The 18,832-nt window shown below is 48.0% G+C and overlaps 1 protein-coding gene across 1 annotated transcript; it reads right to left on the reverse strand.

Annotated features, from left to right (window-relative positions):
* LOC118082806 (cysteine-rich venom protein pseudechetoxin-like) lies at nt 1–18,541 on the reverse strand. The gene is made up of 8 exons (XM_060272317.1): nt 18,490–18,541; nt 15,992–16,053; nt 15,066–15,170; nt 13,376–13,463; nt 11,714–11,862; nt 11,173–11,267; nt 721–809; nt 1–278 (listed from the first exon to the last, which is right to left on the reverse strand). Exons 2-8 carry the CDS (start codon nt 16,049–16,051, stop codon nt 268–270), a joined length of 597 nt encoding a protein of 198 aa, XP_060128300.1. The 5' UTR covers nt 16,052–16,053; nt 18,490–18,541; the 3' UTR covers nt 1–267.
* Between the last annotated feature and the right edge of the window lie 291 nt (nt 18,542–18,832).

Raw genomic sequence — 18,832 nt, forward strand, 5'->3', positions numbered from 1 at the left:
AAGACTTTTTATGAGTTTTCAGTTTCAAAAACATGTTAAGAAATTTCATTTAGATGGGATCTGTCAGAAGAAACTGGAGGATTGTATGATTTAAGTGAGAATGCAGAGTTCAACGAAGAGGATGAACGTCCCAAGAGGGACCTCCTATATTATTTCAGTGGGGGAGGGGCACTTGCAAGAAGCAACACAATCTTGCATAATTTCCTTGTTATTGCATCCTTGTGATTTTACTACAGCTTCACAGTTGATGTTCTTATCTGTATATTTTCAATGATTGGCTGAAAATGAAAAGGACAAGAACACACCAGAGTTAACAAAAGCAAAATGCCTCCAAGGATTCAATCTCCAGGGACTCTTTCATTTTTAGTTGATATGGTGGAGCTTAAGATCAAAACGGAAGGTGATTTAAAAGAAAAAGAACATGTAAAACATTATTTAGCAGTTTGTTTTAGGAATGTAGGAACTGAATTAGTAATTAGTTGAGCAATCCTGGCTGTAACCCAGAATAAATTGGGCATGTTTTTAAGGGTGGATGTGCAGGTCACGAGAACATTTTACACGGGCACCCAGCAACCACCTACAGAATAAGGAAGGCTGTGGGGTCTGCAATCCTGTGTCCATCTGCTCAGGAATAAGCTTCCATCAAATGACCAAATGACTGTGATCCATTCTAAACTACAAAAAGGCATTAGGATAATATTTGAAGTTATTTCTACTCACTGCATAATCCATTGTCGCATGAGCCAGGGCAGTCCCCACAAGGTGATCCAGCCTTATATGGAGTTTTAAGTGATCCTACCATGTTCCCTCTGGAATGATAAATAAGATAAATAAGAAGTAAACAAACAGGGATACATTTGTGCTTTCTGTTCTCAATTAGAAAAGTATTTATTCATATTTTTAGAAAGTTGCTTTTGTCTACTGTTATATTCATCTTTTTTGTTGTAAATTGTTGTTCTTATTTTTTTCCTTAATTTTATTGTTTAAACTGCTCTGACTTTTTGGACAACCGAGCAGTGCATACATTTTTGAAATAAATGTGAGGAATAGGGCTACACACTGGATTCTGCTGAAGCTCCAAGCCTAAAATGAATGGAGCCCATTCAGGTGGATTGGGGCTTTGGCTGAGTCGGGTAGAGACAAGGCCAAACAGGATCAGCCACCTCTTCCTAGCAAGGGAAGACAGCCATGCGGTTGAAGTGTGCAAGACTCCGCAATGCAGCTGCCAAGGTGGGATGCAGAGAGGAGGAGGGGCAGCAACTCCTCCGGCCCCCCAAATATATTGACTTATTGTTCTATTCAGATGCAGGAAAAAGGAGCTGGCCAACTCACTCTTCAATTGAAAAAGTCTGGGCAAACTTTGAAGTAGGTTTATGTAACCATGAGGAGAAATTAGTTTCTAACATGTACAAATTATTGTTAGGCTGGGAAACAAAGGATGAAATGGTTAAAATAACAATGACTAATTGTGCTAAGGATGTTGGACATAATATAGATATGGCTGTCTGGGAAGAGCTTTGGAAAAGAGGAATGAAATTTTCAGCATGTTATGGCTTTAAAGAAAAGTATTACAAGATGATATATAGATTGTATTTAACCCCCAAGAACCTGTTCAAATGTACAAAAATGTATCAAACAAGTGTTGGAAATGTAATGACTGTGAGGGGTTATTTTATCACATGTGGTTGACCTGCAGGGAGGCAAAGGCCTTTTGGGACGTGATACAGAATGAAATTAAGAAAAATAAATAAATTGACTTTTCCCAAGAGGCTAGAATCCTTCCTACTGGGGACACTAGACAGCAAAATTCTGAAGGAAACCTCAATGGTATTTATGTACATGACTACAGTGGCAAGGATTCACAATGCACAGAAATGGAAGGAGGAGGGAACACCCTCAAAGGAAGAATGGTTGATGAAAATCTGGGAATACGCAGAGATGGCAAAACTGACAGCACTGATAAAAGGGTGCTCATCAATGGCTCCTCCTCATCCTGGAGAGTAGTGACTAGTGGGGTGCCACAGGGTTCTGTCTTGGGCCCAGTCTTGTTCAACATCTTTATCAATGACTTGGATGATGGGCTTGAGGGCATCCTGAGCAAGTTTGCAGATGACACCAAATTGGGAGGGGTGGCTAACACCCCAGAGGACAGGATCACACTTCAGAATGACCTTAACAGATTAGACAACTGGGCCAAAGCAAACAAGATGAATTTTAACAAGGAGAAATGTAAAGTACTACACTTGGGCAAAAAAAATGAAAGGCACAAATACAGGATGGGAGACACCTGGCTTGAGAGCAGTACATGTGAAAAGGATCTAGGAGTCTTGGTAGACCACAAACTTGACATGAGTCAGCAGTGTGATGCAGCAGCTAAAAAAGCCAATGCAATTCTGGGCTGCATCAATAGGAGTATAGCATCTAGATCAAGGGAAGTAATAGTACCACTGTATTCTGCTCTGGTCAGACCTCACCTGGAGTATTGTGTCCAGTTCTGGGCACCACAGTTCAAGAAGGATACTGATAAGCTGGAACGTGTCCAGAAGAGGGCAACCAAAATGGTCAAAGGCCTGGAAACGATGCCTTATGAGGAACGGCTTAGGGAGCTGGGTATGTTTAGCCTGGAGAAGAGAAGGTTAAGGGGTGATATGATAACCATGTTCAAATATATAAAAGGATGTCATATAAAGGAGGGAGAAAGGTTGTTTTCTGCTGCTCCAGAGAAGCGGACACGGAGCAATGGATTCAAACTACAAGAAAGAAAATTCCACCTAAACATTAGGAAGAACTTCCTGACAGTAAGAGCTGTTCGGCAGTGGAATTTGCTGCCAAGGAGTGTGGTGGAGTCTCCTTCTTTGGAGGTCTTTAAGCAGAGGCTTGACAGCCATCTGTCAGGAATGCTTTGATGGTGTTTCCTGCTTGGCAGGGGGTTGGACTGGATGGCCCTTGTGGTCTCTTCCAACTCTATGATTCTATGATTCTATGATTCTATGAGACACAGATTTCAAATCCTTAAAGAAGACTGGAAACCCTTTCTAGTTTATTTAAAACTAGCTGTTCCCGGCCACGCATTGCGCCCTCGTTCCTCACCCCAGCCCCGTACCTCACCCCAGATGTCACGACACCCCTATCTCTGTGGTCCCTCCCACTCTCTCTGGTCATCTCTGGTCATCTTCCCTCCCACTCTCTCTGGTCATCCTTGGTCATCTTCCTCCCCTGTGATGGCACCCGTCACCGCGACCCCTCTCTCTCTTCCACCCACACACCCCATGTGCATCTTGGGTCTAGCCTGCTCCCCTGGCTGGGCTATGCTGGGCAATGCCATTTTATTGTGATGTCCTACATAGTCTGCAGCCAATGGCAGCAGCTGAGGCATCCTCAGCTGTGCTGCTTTGACACCCAGGCAATGTTTTTCTGGAAAAGTGTGTTCTAACTTGTCACAGGTGAGACATCTATACAATCGAGGTATATAAAAACACATGTACACTGTGCCAATATTGTGTCAAATTTTCGAAGCGATCAGTCAAGCACTTTCAGAGGTTATCCATTAGGGACATGGTCAGCTTTACATTTTTATTTATATAGATGTTATTCCCCATATGCGAAGACCACAGTGGGGTTTGAAGTGTAAGATAATAGCTGAATATATTAAGAAACATGTTTTAAAGGATGAAATTGTTCGGTTTCTGATAATTGGTTCTCATGGTGTGAGGGACAGGGGATATCGCGAAGTCCCTCCCCTCCTGAGTTCAAGCCCATCCCCGAGCACAGGGGAAAGCAGAGAGAGTTCCGATTCCAGTGGGGAAGCAGGAAGTCGTGTCCGAGGCTCAGGCAAAGTAGCGGAGCCAGGGTCCCAGGTGGGACAGGAAGGGGCAAATAAGGGGGGGAGACCCATCCCCCCAACTCCGGAATTGCGCAGAAAGCGGAGGGGGAAGAGGATGGGTCTACCCAGGCTTTTGTGTTGGAGAAAGACGCGCCAAAAGCCATTCGGAGGTTCTGAACCCGACTGAACACATAGCTCCGTGTAAATAGTAATGACTTCAGCACTGTAAATACGCAGCACCAATAAAAGAATAAAATGCAGAGCTGTGTAGAGTCGTTACTCTGAAGTAGCCCGCTCCGGCCACTGTGACAGCAACCTCCGAATCTTTTTTTGGGCTACTTTGGAGTTGCCGGGATGAGTGCGTCAGAGGCGGAGAAATGGCGGCAGATCGCGGAGAAAGCCCAACAGGACCTGCAGCAACTGGCGCTGCAGGCGCAGGGGGAATTAAAGGCAGCTAAAGAAGAAACCAAGAAGGTCCAGGAGGACCGGCTACAACTTGCGGAACAGGTGAGAGCGCTTCAGGAAAAAGAGCAGCAATTAAGGGCGGTGGCGGTAGAGCTCCAAAACAAGTTGGATGCCGAGAAAAACAAGGCGGGAGGGGCCCCCCAACTCCAAGTGCTGCCAGGAAGGAGAGCGGGGACCCTAGTAAGCAAGTTCAATGGAGACCCGAGGGAATATCATGGCTTTGAGACTGAGATCGTGTATGCTCTTGAGCTGCACCATGATGAGTTCCCTGATGATGAGCACAGGGTAGCGTTTATTGTTGAACACCTTATAGGGGCAGCCAGGGAGTGGCTAAGACCGTTAATCGCGACAAAAAATCCTTGCATGAAGAATGTCAAACTATTTCTAGAGGCTTTAAAAACTATGTATGCGTCCGATAGCCATATGGACCAGACCAAGGAGGAACTGCATAATTTAAGGCAAAGAACAATGACTGTTCGCGAATATTGGGCGAGATTCACCATGCTAGTGCACAGACTGGGGTGGGAACTGCACTCGCCTCCGATGGAAGCGGCGTTCTACCTGGGGTTGAACGAGGATGTGAAAGATGAGCTCTCGAGAGGTCCAAAGCCCAGTAATATGGATCAGCTGAGCAAAGCGGCTCTGGCGGTGGGGGTGAGACAGGAATCCCGGTGGAACGACAAGCAAGCAACGCGCGCAAAGCGGGCTTGGTTCCCACGGTCACAGGAGAAGCCACTCCCCCAACAACCCTTCCAAGCCACGCCTGGGGCCAGCCAGGACCAGGAACCCATGCAAAGTGATAGCGCGCGCGGGGGGGCTTTTCAAACCCCAGCGGCGACAAGACGCAAGGAGGGAAGGGGCGGGAATTGCTTTCTCTGCAACTCCCCCCAGCATCTCGTCAGAGACTGCCCACATCGCAGAGAGTGGCAAGGAAAGGCGGGAACGGTTGTGCCCTCCCCGACTGACGCAGCACCACAGCAGGGAAACGGGAAAGCCTGGTTGAAGGAGACAAGGGGCAGCAGCCAGGCGCAGTCAGCAGACAACAGCCCCAGCCCGCCCACCCGCACAGCGCGGAGCAGAGCCAGCCCACCCCTCCCAGAGCAGGAGTGGTTCTAGAAGTGACGCTAACGCTCCCAAATGGCTATCCCCTGACGGTCCTCGCCTTAATTGACAGTGGTGCATCAGCCAACTTCTTCTCGAGAAACTTTGCAGAAGAACACCAGATACAGCTTCTGCAGCTGGACTTTCCCCTGCACGTAGCCACCATTGACGGCAGAGAGTTGCTGGGAGGGGCCATCACTCATCAAAACCCCCCCCATGAGAATGACGGTGGGAAGGCACTCAGAGACACTGGCATTCAACGTCACCACCATCTCAGACCCCCCCATCGTCTTGGGCATGAGCTGGCTGGCGCGCCACGACCCCTCCATCAGTTGGCACCAGAGATGCATCACGTTTGGGTCGGACTTTTGTCTGGAACATTGCATGCAGCACCAACCAGGGGAGGGGCCTCCAATAGCCACGGTGGCCACCATGCACGTCAAGGGGGGTGAGGCGATACCCAAACCATACTGGGACCTGCAGGAGGTCTTCAGCGAAGCGGAGTCCGACCACCTACCCCCACACAGGTCTTTTGACTGCCAGATCAACCTGGTGCCAGGGGCAACGATACCCCCAGCCAAGCTGTACTCCATGTCAGATCAGGAACTGGAGGATCTGAGGGAGTTCATCGACAAGAACCTCAAACGGGGGTTCATCAGAGAAAGCAAGGCAGCAGGGGGCAGCCCGGTCTTCTGGGTGGACAAGAAAGACACGCAACAGCGCCGTCTTGTGGTGGATTTTAGACGGCTCAATTCAGTGACAGAGCCAGTGGCTTTCCCCATGCCCAGAGTGGACGATCTCCTGACAGCGGCACGCAGGGGCAAGATTTTCACCAAGCTAGACCTGAGGGGGGCGTACAACTTGATCAGGATCCGGGAAGGCAATGAGTGGAAAACCACGATGTTCACGCCTCTGGGCTCTTTTGAATATCTGGTGATGCCCTTCGGGTTGCAAGGGGGCTCAGCATGCTTCCAGGCCTTCATGCACCACGTCCTGGGGTCCCTCCTCTTCAAGAACTGCTTGGTCTTCCTGGATGACATCCTTATCTATTCCAATGACCCAGTGCAACATGTGAAGGATGTCAGGGAGGTGTTGCAGCGCCTGAAGGAGAACCACCTGTATGTGAAGCTGGAGAAGTGCAAGTTTCACACCAGGGAAGTGGACTTCCTGGGCTACAAACTGTCAGACAAGGGGCTGGCGATGGACAAGGACAAGGTGCAGGCCATCCTGGACTGGCACAGCCCCAGGACGCGCAAAGATGCCCAACGCCTCCTAGGCTTCGCCAACTTCTACAGGAAATTCATCAAGAACTTCTCGCGTGTTACGGCTCCCATCACAGACTGCCTGAGAGGCAAGCAGAAGTTCAGGTGGACACCAGAGGCGCAAGCAGCGTTCGAAAGCCTCAAGAGAGTGTTCGCTTCAGACCAAAACCTGTTCCACGTGGTGCAGGATGCGCCCCTACGCGTGGAAACAGACGCTTCAGACAGGGCTTTGGGAGCGATCCTGTTGCAACTGGACGCCAACAGAGAGTGGAGACCTTGTGCCTTCTTCTCCAGGAAGCTGACCCAGCCGGAGCGCAACTACACTGTGTTTGATAGGGAACTTCTTGCGATCCACGCTGCTTTCCAGCACTGGCGACACTTCCTGGTGGGCGCCAAGCACCCCATCCAGGTGTGCACAGACCACAAGAACCTGGAGTTCTGGAGAACAGCCAGGGTGCTCAACCAGCGGCAGATACGGTGGGCAGAGTTCTTCTCGAACTTCAACTTCTCCATCCACTACATCCCGGGGGAGCAGAATGTCAGGGCGGATGCCCTCTCCCGCAAACCAGAGTACATGGAGCAGGAGTTGCCACCAGCACCCAGGCACATTTTCCCCCCATCAGCATGGTCCTGCGGAGCAGCAGTGGTGAGCGAGGCAGAACTCACAGCACTGACAGCAGCTGATGAGTTTGCCACCCGCATCTTCAGAGAACTGAGAGGGGGGAGGGAGCAGGCAAAGGACTTTGCAGAACGCAGGGGGCTGCTTTTCTACAAGGGGGCACTGTACCTGCCCACCATCCAGCTTAGACGTAAGGTCCTCAAGCAGATGCACGACAACCCAACGGCGGGTCATTTTGGAAGGGACAAAACCGCTCACCTAGTCATGAGACACTTCTGGTGGCCAGGGGTGCGGGAAGATGTTAGAGACTATGTACGGGGCTGTGACACCTGCCAGCGGGCAAAGGTAGTCAGAGCAGCCCCAGCAGGATTGCTGGAGCCCTTAGCCACACCACACAGGCCGTGGGAAGTGGTGTCCATGGACTTCATCACGGACCTGCCTGCGTCCAGGGGCAAGACCGCAGTGTTGGTGGTGGTGGACCTTATGTCCAAAATGTGCCACTTTATACCGTGTGCCAGGGCGGTCTCTGCAGAAGAGACAGCCAAACTGTTGACCACGTATTCAGACTGCATGGATTACCTTTAAGGGTTATTTCGGATCGTGGCCGCCAATTTGTTTCCAGGTTCTGGAGGCGGCTCATGAACCTCCTGCAGGTGGAGGTCAGCTTATCGACGGCGAGACACCCGCAGACCAACGGACAGGCGGAGAGGGTCAACGCCATTCTGCAGCAGTACCTAAGATGCTACGTCAGCCAGAGACAAACGGACTGGGTGGATCGCCTGCCACTGGCGGAATTTGCCTACAATAATGCAGTGCACGTCTCCACAGGGGTGTCGCCCTTTAAGGCCAATTATGGGCGCGACCTCAGATCTTTCCCGGAGAGGGAGGGGGAGGAGGAGGAGGAGGGCCCACTGGCAGAGGATTGGGCAGAGGAACTGGAGACGGTGCACCAGCAGCTCAGAGAACACTTGGAGAGGGCCAAGGAAGCGTACAAGAAGGGGGCAGATCGCCACAGGCGACAAGGGGAGGTCATCAGGGTGGGGGACAAGGTTTGGTTGTCCTCGGAGGGCCTTCCCACCAGAGGGAGGTGCAAAAAGCTGGCACCCAGACGGCTGGGCCCCTTCACGGTCACGCAACAGGTCAATCCGGTGGCCTTCAGATTGGCACTACCAGAGGACATGAGGGTGCATCCAGTGTTTCATATATCGCTGCTGTCGCCGTACAGGGAAAGCAGCAGGCTCCGAGACAGCGAACAAACCCCCGAGGGAGGGGGGGAGAGGGAAGGCAGGGAGCAACTCAATGAGGCCACGGCCATCCTTGATTCACGGAGAGGGGTGGGGGGCCTGGAGTACCTCATGGCATGGGAGGATGCTCCACCGTCACAGAATAAATGGGTCCCAGCCACTCAGATACAGGAGGAATTCTTGGTGGAAGAATTTCACGCCCTCTTTCCCCACAGACCCAAGCCCTGGCACATGGAAAGGGAGGGGGGGAGGGGGAGGAAGTACTGGAGAGCAGTTCACCATGGGGATGGGAAGCGGAGTTTGAGGAACCAGAGGAAGAAGTATGGGCGTCGCCGAGATCCACCCAGTCAGAGGAAGAAGCAGACTGGCAGCACATTTTTACCCCCACCAGCTCTGACGCCACGGACTTTTTGGGATTCCAGTCCTCCCAGGCGGAAGGGGGGGCTCGCAGGACTGGGGGGAGGTGTTCACACCAACGGGCTCGGAAAGTACTGAGTTCTTAGGCTTCCAGTCGTCACCGACCCCTGGGGGGGACCTGGGGAGGGGAGAAGGGGAGCTTGGGAGGGGGGTGGATGTGAGGGACAGGGGATATCGCGAAGTCCCTCCCCTCCTGAGTTCAAGCCCATCCCCGAGCACAGGGGAAAGCAGAGAGAGTTCCGATTCCAGTGGGGAAGCAGGAAGTCGTGTCCGAGGCTCAGGCAAGGTAGCGGAGCCAGGGTCCCAGGTGGGACAGGAAGGGGCAAATAAGGGGGGGGACCCATCCCCCCAACTCCGGAATTGCGCAGAAAGCGGAGGGGGAAGAGGATGGGTCTACCCAGGCTTTTGTGTTGGAGAAAGACGCGCCAAAAGCCATTCGGAGGTTCTGAACCCGACTGAACACATAGCTCCGTGTAAATAGTAATGACTTCAGCACTGTAAATACGCAGCACCAATAAAAGAATAAAATGCAGAGCTGTGTAGAGTCGTTACTCTGAAGTAGCCCGCTCCGGCCACTGTGACACATGGGAAACTTACAGATTCTTGTTTCATACAATTAACTTAAGGCAGTGTCAATTTACAAGGTCTGCCTGTCCTGGCAACAGCTCTCTGATTGGTTAATGACCAGCACTGAACTCTGTTATCTAGGAATGCTAGCACACTTGTTTCTTTTTGGGTGTTAGGAGTAGGAGTGCTGCGTATGGTTGGAGAGAGAGAAAGAAAGAGAGAAAGGATTTATTTTGCTTTGCTTTGTATGCAGAAACTCTGCTGGTTTTATTTTCTTTTAATAAATCCTGTAAATAGTTATTCTGCGTCTAGCTGACTAGTCATTTCCACCTCAACTAGCTTCTGCGCTGTGCAGGAAAACTCTGCTACGTTTGGGCTAAAGCCACTAGAGCTATGCCTGGCACTTCAAAATTCTAAGAGAAATTACATAAGACGGAACCTTAAAAAGCAATTGTATGTAATTTGGGTTACAAACATCTATGCTGGGTGAACAGGAAGTCACTAGTTTTGTGCATATTCTCCTGAGGAATATACAGTGGTCCCTCGACTTACAAAATTTTGAGTTACGAATGAAAAAAAATGGCCGCAATCTTAAGTTTTTTTAGACATCCGAAAGGAAAACCGTTGCGGTTTAGATGGGGTTTTCTCAACTTGTGAATTTCAGATGCGGTTTACTCGACTTATGAATTTTTCCGTTTCCAATGCATTCCTATGGGAAACTGCTTTTTTTCAACTTACAAACTTTTCGACCTACGAATGTGCATTCAGAATGGATTAAATTTGTAAGTTGAGGGACCACTGTAACTATGACTGGTCCTAGGAATGAGGGAAAAAATGGGCTGAATGAAATAAGCCTCCCAGAATTCTCTACACTAGTTGTGGGTGGCAAATGGTGCTTTTCTGCCAAATATTATCTGGGGTGGCACTGGATTTCCCCAGGATTTTAGAGCTGGCATAAGGAACTCGATATGGTTAAAAACACAGAGATCAAACCTGATACCTTGACGTTATCAGCACCACACTCCAGTAACTCAGCTGTCCAGGGAACTTGGCATGTACCCTGTGGAAAGGGCTTCTCAACAGGTGACAATCAGCTGAGGGAAAGGCACTTTGTGGGCTCTGCATTTAAAAGTGGTCACCTGATGTAACTGTGCTGCCAGGTAACTGACAGGTGGGCTGCCAGACCCATCATATGAGGTGTGACTGGATCCACCCAGATGGTGAAGTTGAGGAGTCCATTTCACTGAATATTCAGTGAAATGAACATTCAGGAATGAAAGTCTTCAACTGTTTAGGAGGATCCGGGGCGGGGGGAGTTTCCCATAAAATGTCAGAAAATTCTTTCCTGAGGGGTTTTGACTTTGTCATTAAAAAAATAAATAAATCCACTGCTGCTTCCTGATTTTTCTGGCAAATGGCCCAAAGGTAATAAGAAGGACTTATTGTTTTTGTTTTCTGGTTGGTTGGCAACCATTGAAATGCAGAGTTAATATATTACTAGGGTGCTGCCCAAGCGTCATGTGGCTCTTATGAGGGTTATTTTATTCAGGTTTTTTTGGGTAATATATAAAAGGAAAACGGATACGAAACGTAAGTCCCTTGGAGATTATGGGAAAGAAACTGCTAACAAGCTTAATTAAGAAACAAACAAACAAACAGATTAATAATACATACGCAGGACAGTACTGGCAAACGTAGAGGTATTTCCAGAAGCTTTGAGGACAATGGGCATCAGAACAACCAATTAGGTAAGACTTGTGCCAAACCACCTGTAAGTATAAAAACATCCACACAAGAAAAGGTATTGGAATCTGTTTTCATTCTGAGCCAGGAAAACATACATTTAAAAACAGCTTTTTTAAAAAACAACCAAAATACCATCATTTTGTGTTGTGTCTAATTGAAGCACACTCATTTTTCCCCTCAGGGAAAGGAAGTTTGGAAGAAGCTGTGAATGAGAATGGCAACTGAAGAAACCACAGAAACAAAGGCACAGCAGAGAGAGAAGGACAACCCATTATCTGAACTTCCTGTGTGAAAAATATGAAAAAGTACTAGATGAAACTGGAGGGACACAACCTCCTCTTCTTGGTTTCCTTTCTTCCTTTTGTGATGTCCCAGGCAGCAGCAAGCCAAGATGTGAGTGGACTATCAGCCATGGATTGACTAGCTGAACCATGCACTTGACAAAGATACAAAACAGTGTTTGAGTTACCTGAGTGTAATGACCAGTTACGGCCCCGTTACGGACTGCTCCAACACCGTACTTGAAATCTTTCACCTCGTTGTACCAGTCTTGAATCACGTCATTCCATGAAGTAGCGTGAGATGATGCAAATATATTTTCACCGCATGAGATGCCATCTAGAAGTGCAGACGGGAAGCATTAACAAAAACTCATGATTCCTGATTCAGGAAATTCTGTAAACAAGAGGAGTCATTCAGTGCTTTGAACTGACATGTTGCAACAGGTAAAGCTTGTTTATTCCAAGCAGAATTTGTCCCCCACTCACAAATCTGTCTGGTTAGCTAGTTGGTTGAAGCTACTTACATTTGAATGCAAAAGAATTATTCTAAAGCACAAGGTATACCTGTTTTGTTGTTAGCATAGAACAGTTTGCCTGTAAATGTCTTTTCTAAAGGGCACTCGCTCTCTGGGTTTTTTAGAATTACTACAGTGGTGTGCAGGGCCGTCTTAAGCATACCTGGATCCCTCTGGCGCCCCGCCCCCACCCTGCTTCCCAGAGCGGCGGGCGGGCGGGCGGGTGCCGCTGCACTGCGCCACCCAGCCTGCCTTCGGGCCGGCCCAGGGCCAGGGGGCGCTGCCTGCCCCCTGTTGCGATGCCCCTACGCGCGGCGGAGGTGTCCCCAGGCCCGCGCGCCTCCGGAGAGCGGCCTGAAGCCGCTGAACAGCTGAGAGGCGCGCCTGGGACAGCCTCAGCCGCGCCTCTCAGTGGGTACAGCGGGCGCAGCGGCGCCCTTAGTGGCCTGGCGCCCTGGTGCCCCATGCCACCGCACCCGGGCCTAGAGACGGCCCTGGTGGTGTGTGGTGAGTGGACTAGGCAAGTCCCCATACGGGATCAAGAGCCCTTCTGCCCCCTTTCCAAAGCCCACCTGGCTCTGGGAAGGAGGCAGCAGGGCTCCAGCATCTTGTCAGAGGCCTGGCGCCTCCTTCTCAAAGCCAATGAAGCTTCTGCCCAGATTATAGATGGAGGCGCAATGCTCATGTGTGTGACATTGTGGTGTTGTAATGTCACACATGCAAGAGCACCCCAATTGCCCTTGCAAGCTGTCACCTCTTACCTTAACTTTCCCTGTGAAAAATTTCACTGCTTGCCACTGAATTCCTGTATTGATCTCTATATTTATCTCTGTATCCATCTCCCTCTATTACTGTGATTAACAAGGCAGAGATAGTAAAGTTTGAAAGCAAAATGTTTCCGGTTTCACCTTCTTTAGAACACCTGAGGGATGAGGAAGATGCAATGTTCTGCCCTAAAATTTTAATGTCTCTGATTTGTAATCGATTTATAGTTTTAGTGATTAACTGCAACCTTCTGGGATTTGGAATGAACTTGTATGAACTGGTCCTCTGTGCTTAAAAAGTTATATGTATCACAGGTGGACACAGTTTGTGTCGAGGCAAAGCTTAGCTGGCGAGAATGGAATGTGGAATTCTGACTTCAGATGTTAGGAAGAATTGGAACATTCCTCTCCATTATGCCACTTTCTGTGGGATTCCCCAAGTATTTTTAATATTATGCTCAGAATGACAATTGCGGAGTCAGTGCAATAATTGTGAATTTATATTAGATGTGGGTTAGATTTTAGATCACCCTTAATTTTTTGTACAGTGCTTACTGACTGCTATACTTGCCGGCAACTCGTTGGTTGCTTGGGCTGTGACCAAACTGACAATTGCTTGCCCAGCGTTTTGCATTCGCTTCAGCAGCCGAATTCCATCCCTAAATGGAAAAGAAAGTAGTAAATGTGAGAATGGACACATTCTCTAAAAATGGAAAGCATCATATACCTCTGATTTCTTAAAAATTTCTTGTGTTCTGTTCTAGAGTCAATCTCCAACCTCAATCCCTGGATGATCTTAAGCATTGTTTAGCATTACATCTGCCCGACTCATGCCATCCATGCTTAACAATAGTAAGGTAAAGGACCCCTGGACAGTTAAGTTCAGTCAAAGGTAAATACGGGGTTGCGGCGCTGATTTCGCTTTCCGGCTAAGGGAGCCGGCATTTGTCCACAGACAGCTTTCCTGGTGATGTGGCCAGCATGATTAACTGCTTTTGGTGCAATGGGACACCGTGATGGAAACCAGAGCGTGTGGCGGAATAGTGCCTGGTGATGATTCTGGTTCATCATGGGTTAACCTATCACTCCCATGATAGGCAGGTGTTCCCTGGGAGGCGGAGCTAGACGGCGTTCTAAATGGAGGGGGAACAACTGTTAAAAGGCAGTTGGGAGTGGACGGTTATAGAGGGGTTAGTTAAACTATGGAAATTGCTCCCACAGGAGGTAGTGATAGCCACCAACTTGGATGGCTTCCAAATAAGATGAGACAATGGATGTCTCCTAGTCCCAATGGCTATACTTTGTCTTTCCAGTTGGAAGCGCTGTTAGCCACCAAACCAGTTTTAAAGTTCTGCTACTTACAGCTAACTGGCAGTATGGTCAGCTAGTCGAACCATACTTGTGGGATCATGGAGGTGGGGTTTTCCCTGGTGGCCCCAGTGCAGCCCAGTGCCTTCCCTGCTGAAGTATGAGAAACCCCATCAGTGTTGGCATTCCGCCAGCTCCTGAAGATATGCCTTCAGCATTTTAAATGCTTTTATGTTTTTAATTGTATATTTCAATTTGGAATGCTTTATTGTTATTTGCATTTTCATTATGGATTGGTATATAAGAGGGAAATGAATTATTTAAAAACCCCTCACACATATTAGACCATCTTGGCTGTCTAATAGAGCCCTGACTGACTCCAGCCAAAAAAGCTGAGGTTGCTGATGAGACCAGAGACCATCTTTGCCGTAAGTCCTTCAAGACCTGCTTCTCAGGATGCCTGCAGACTCTTGGGGGGGGGGTATCGTTCAGGGTTTCTTTTGTTTGTGTCAAGATTAAATTCTGGAGATGCTTAGTTTTGCTGTTTTGGTATCTTTATTCTTAGATCTCATTAGGACTTATGTGGGGAATATTTAATTTTGTTGTATATGTCTGGATGTGTTTTATTCTTGGTTTATGACAAATTTTGTTATAGTTATCTGATTATGTATATTGCATTGGGCGTGGCTTGAATGATGGAATAGTGACATATGCATAAACGATGATATGCAAATATGTGCCCACTTTTTGTCCTCTTTTATCTTTTTTTAAACGATGTGTAAGTGGCAATCCTTGGTGAAATGTCAAGCTGTTGTTGAATCTAGTCTTATCCTTGATGATTACTATGAGAGGGTGAAGAACCAAGGTTTTCTGCCTGCAAGGAGATGTAGTATCCCTGGAAAGCCTTTGCCAAGGCCTCTGACCTACATGAATCCGGCCTCTTTCTTGCTTACCATCTTCAGCATGTTGCTTGCACTTGGCTGCACTCCTCTCCGCAGCGCATTGTGCTTGTCAACAATCTGCTTTCGCTCTGCTGGTCCAATTCCTACTGCATGTGCCTGAAGTAAGAGAACGAGAAATATTCCTCTTGTCTTTGTTTATAGGATTAGTTTTCATTATGCTAATATAATTTGACCACTGTTTCTCTAAGAATCATGAAAAAGTGCTTTGTAGGCCCCATTTGCTTCTGTCAGGCTCCTCTGACGAAATGAAATCTGAGTTGTAAACTGTTGGGTAACACAGTGCCACCCAACACTCTTTGGCGTATTCCGGATCAGTGGTGCCGGCTGGTGCCTGCAACTGTGGGTGCCTGAGGCTGTGCGCTGTCATCATGCCCCCCGATGTGCGCGCTCTATGTCATCACACACACCCATACACGTAATGGGGGCACAATGACGTAGCACACACATACCAGGGATAGGATGACATAGTGCGCATGCCCCCTGGGGTATGCATGCGCAACAGAGCCTGGCCCCCTCATTTAACATGTTGTGGGAGCCATGGCACCCAGGGCCCTGGGCACCTGGCACCTATGCTTTGGATAAATCTACAGTTACTGAAATAAAAAAGAGGCTTGCGATTACTTTTAGTGGGATAGGAAACGGCAACATCCTTAAAGAATCGAGATTCAATCAAGTTTTTGTTTTTAAAAAAGAATACAATTACATTTGTTTGGACTTCCCCTCAAGTATGATATTTTTCAAGTCCATTGTGTTCCTGGATGAAGCAGGAAAACACATTTTGGCTGATTAAAGAGAATATTTAGGTTAACCCAATCCAATCTTAGATTTGAAAAAAAACCCAGCCAAATTTAGTAACACTTTTTTTGTCCCCCTGATTTAAAGGGGAGAGAGTTAGGCATGGACAGTAAGAAACTTACTTTTGAAGTAGGTTGTTGTAACACAGCAGCAAAACTCAGCAACACAATGAGAATGATCATCTCTGAAAACAAAATAACACCAGGGGTTTTACCTTACATTTGCTGTTTGTATATAGAATGTACTTATTGAAACATGGCACCACTCTTCTGAGTGGGGGTTTAGATTCCAAACTGCTCATGTGGCAGCAGCCGAGAAGTGGATTTCTGCTGGGCAGGTGGTGGATCAGGATCTGCTGGAAGATATCTGGATGGTTTGCAGGAGATGGATGAGGGTTTTGGACTCCCGGTTGTTTAACAGGGGCAATTCATTGCTAAATATTTATATCCCACCCTCCCAATATAAGCACAATGTTTAATATAGCTTATAGCAGGCATCCCCAAACTGCGGCCCTCCAGATGTTTTGGCCTACAACTCCCATGATCCCTAGCTAAGAGGGCAAGTGGTCAGGAATGATGGGAATTGTAGTTCAAAACATCTGCAAGGCCAAAGTTTGGGGATGCCTGGCTTATAGCATACTAAGGTAAAGGTAAAGGGGCCCCTGACCATCAGGTCCAGTCGTGTCCGACTCTGGGGTTGCGGCGCTCATCTCGCTCTATAGGCCAAGGGAGCCGGCGTTTGTCCGCAGACAGCTTCCGGGTCATGTGGCCAGCATGACAAAGCGGCTTCTGGAGAACCAGAGCAGCGCACGGAAACGCCGTTTACCTTCCCACTGGAGCGGTCCCTATTTATCTACTTGCACTTTGATGCGCTTTCGAACTGCTAGGTTGGCAGGAGCTGGGACCGAACAACGGGAGCTCACCCCGTTGCAGGGATTCGAACCGCCGACCTTCTGATCAGCAAGCCCTAGACTCTGTAGTTTAACCCACAGCGCCACCTGGGTCCCTATAGCATACTAATCCCCCACAAAGAAAAACATCAGGCTCTTAGGAGGAGTAATTGACCTGTAGTAACTCGGATGTACATGTTCCTTGAAAGTCATTCCCACTGACAACTCCCAAGTAAATGCTCATAAAAGGGCAGCTTTGAAATTGCTTTAATCATAATCTCCTTTCCCTGGGGGGCTCTGGGTCTTTTGGTTCTTTCTGTGAGGGCTCCAGAGATCTCTAAACTGAATTGTGAGCACCTGCTGAAAAGTATAGTTCCCAGGATTCTTCTGGGGGAAGGTATAAATGTGAAATTTGTAAAATATACATTAGCTATATCCCTAGCGTTTTATCCATTGCAGACTATGGTAATGCTCTTGCGTATTAAGATCCCAAGACCTCCCCCAATAAAGAAAGACACGATTGACACAGAATTTAGTTTACGGTTATTGGCATAATTTTGGCCACAACTTTATTGATTACAGATCCTGAGTGGTTTGCTTAGGCATTGGTTCCTGACTAGCTGCACCTGACCTCAGCAGGGCAGCGCTGACGCCTGGACTCCGGCAGACGTCAGTAAGGGAAAACATCCTGGGGGAGCATTGGACCAGGCTCAGACTCAAGATCACCCCAAATGCTCCCAGGGGCCCTAACCCCTGGAAGGGGATCAGACAAAAGCAAGGCGAGCCCCTGGATTCCTTTAACAGAATACCCTTTCGCACATTGGAGGGACAGGTGTGACAATCTCCCATCCCCTCCACATTGAACCAATGCCTAACCGCCAAACCTTACAAAGTTGTGACGATTTGCTACGCGGCAGGCGAAACCCAAGTGGCACCAGCCAATCAGCCAAATGGGAAAATTCCTATCGGCCCCTGTCCCAAAAACAGATGACCCAGGACGGCATAGCAAGGTCATAATGGACTCTAAATATAGGGAGGGTGGGAGGGTGATCTGATGCACAAGGCGAAAAGAGGAAGCTCAGCGCAACGTGCAGCGGTAGATATAGGTCCCTCGGTTAATGCATGAAACGATCCCATTGGCCAGAATTACCCCAGCAACCGAGGGACCGCCAATCGGGTTGTTGTGGCTATCCAATTGCTCCCACCCACACAAGCAATGAGGTCAGTCCTGATGATCTCACCGCAACACGTCCTCTCTGGGAGGAGGACACGATTTATCAGCTGGCTTAAGTGAAGAGTCTTCAGTAGAAGAGTTTTGTAAACTGCTTTGAGGGTTGTTGCTGTTTTTTTAACAGAGAAGTGGGGTATAAATTTTATGAAACAAATGAATGAATAATAGAAATGTAAACATTAAGATGCCTCCTCCTAAGCTAACCTAACTTGTTCAACTAGGGCTGCCGTACGTCTGGATTTTCCCAGACATTACCAGGACTTCAAAGGCAGAATTGACGTCCAGGTGGAATCTCTGAAAGGCGGTGCTTTGTGCTGGATCTTAGGCAAGTCAATCAAAATATTGGTTCAACAACAAAAAGCTTAGCAATTTTGGGGTTTTCTGGTTTTACTTTTTGAAATATGGTAAGTCTAGTTGCAAATAACCTTCATATGGCAGGCTACATGATATAGCAGGCTATGGTATAAACTGGTTACGCCCACCCCTCCAAAAAATCTTACCTTCTCGTTTCCAGTGAGACTGGAATAACCTTCTTTGTAGATTTAAGGTGGTTCTGGGTGTCCCTGGGTGATGTTATGGTTATATACCTCTCCTGTTTCCTGCTTTGCAGAATGACTCAATGTCCAACAGTAAATCGGACAATTTTGACCAGGGAAAACTTTGGATTTCTCTTCTGTTGTTTTAAAAAAAGATTAATGAGCTCTTCCATGCCAGCCAACTTCTTATGAAAGATTTATATCTGCGCTTGTTCTTTATCCTTTGGCATCATTTCATCACCCATAGAGTGACATTTACTTAGAGTGACATTTACTTTTACATGAAAGCACATTTACGTTACTTAGA

This window comes from Zootoca vivipara, chromosome 3 (genome assembly GCF_963506605.1).
Source record: "Zootoca vivipara chromosome 3, rZooViv1.1, whole genome shotgun sequence".
Lineage (NCBI taxonomy): Eukaryota > Metazoa > Chordata > Lepidosauria > Squamata > Lacertidae > Zootoca > Zootoca vivipara.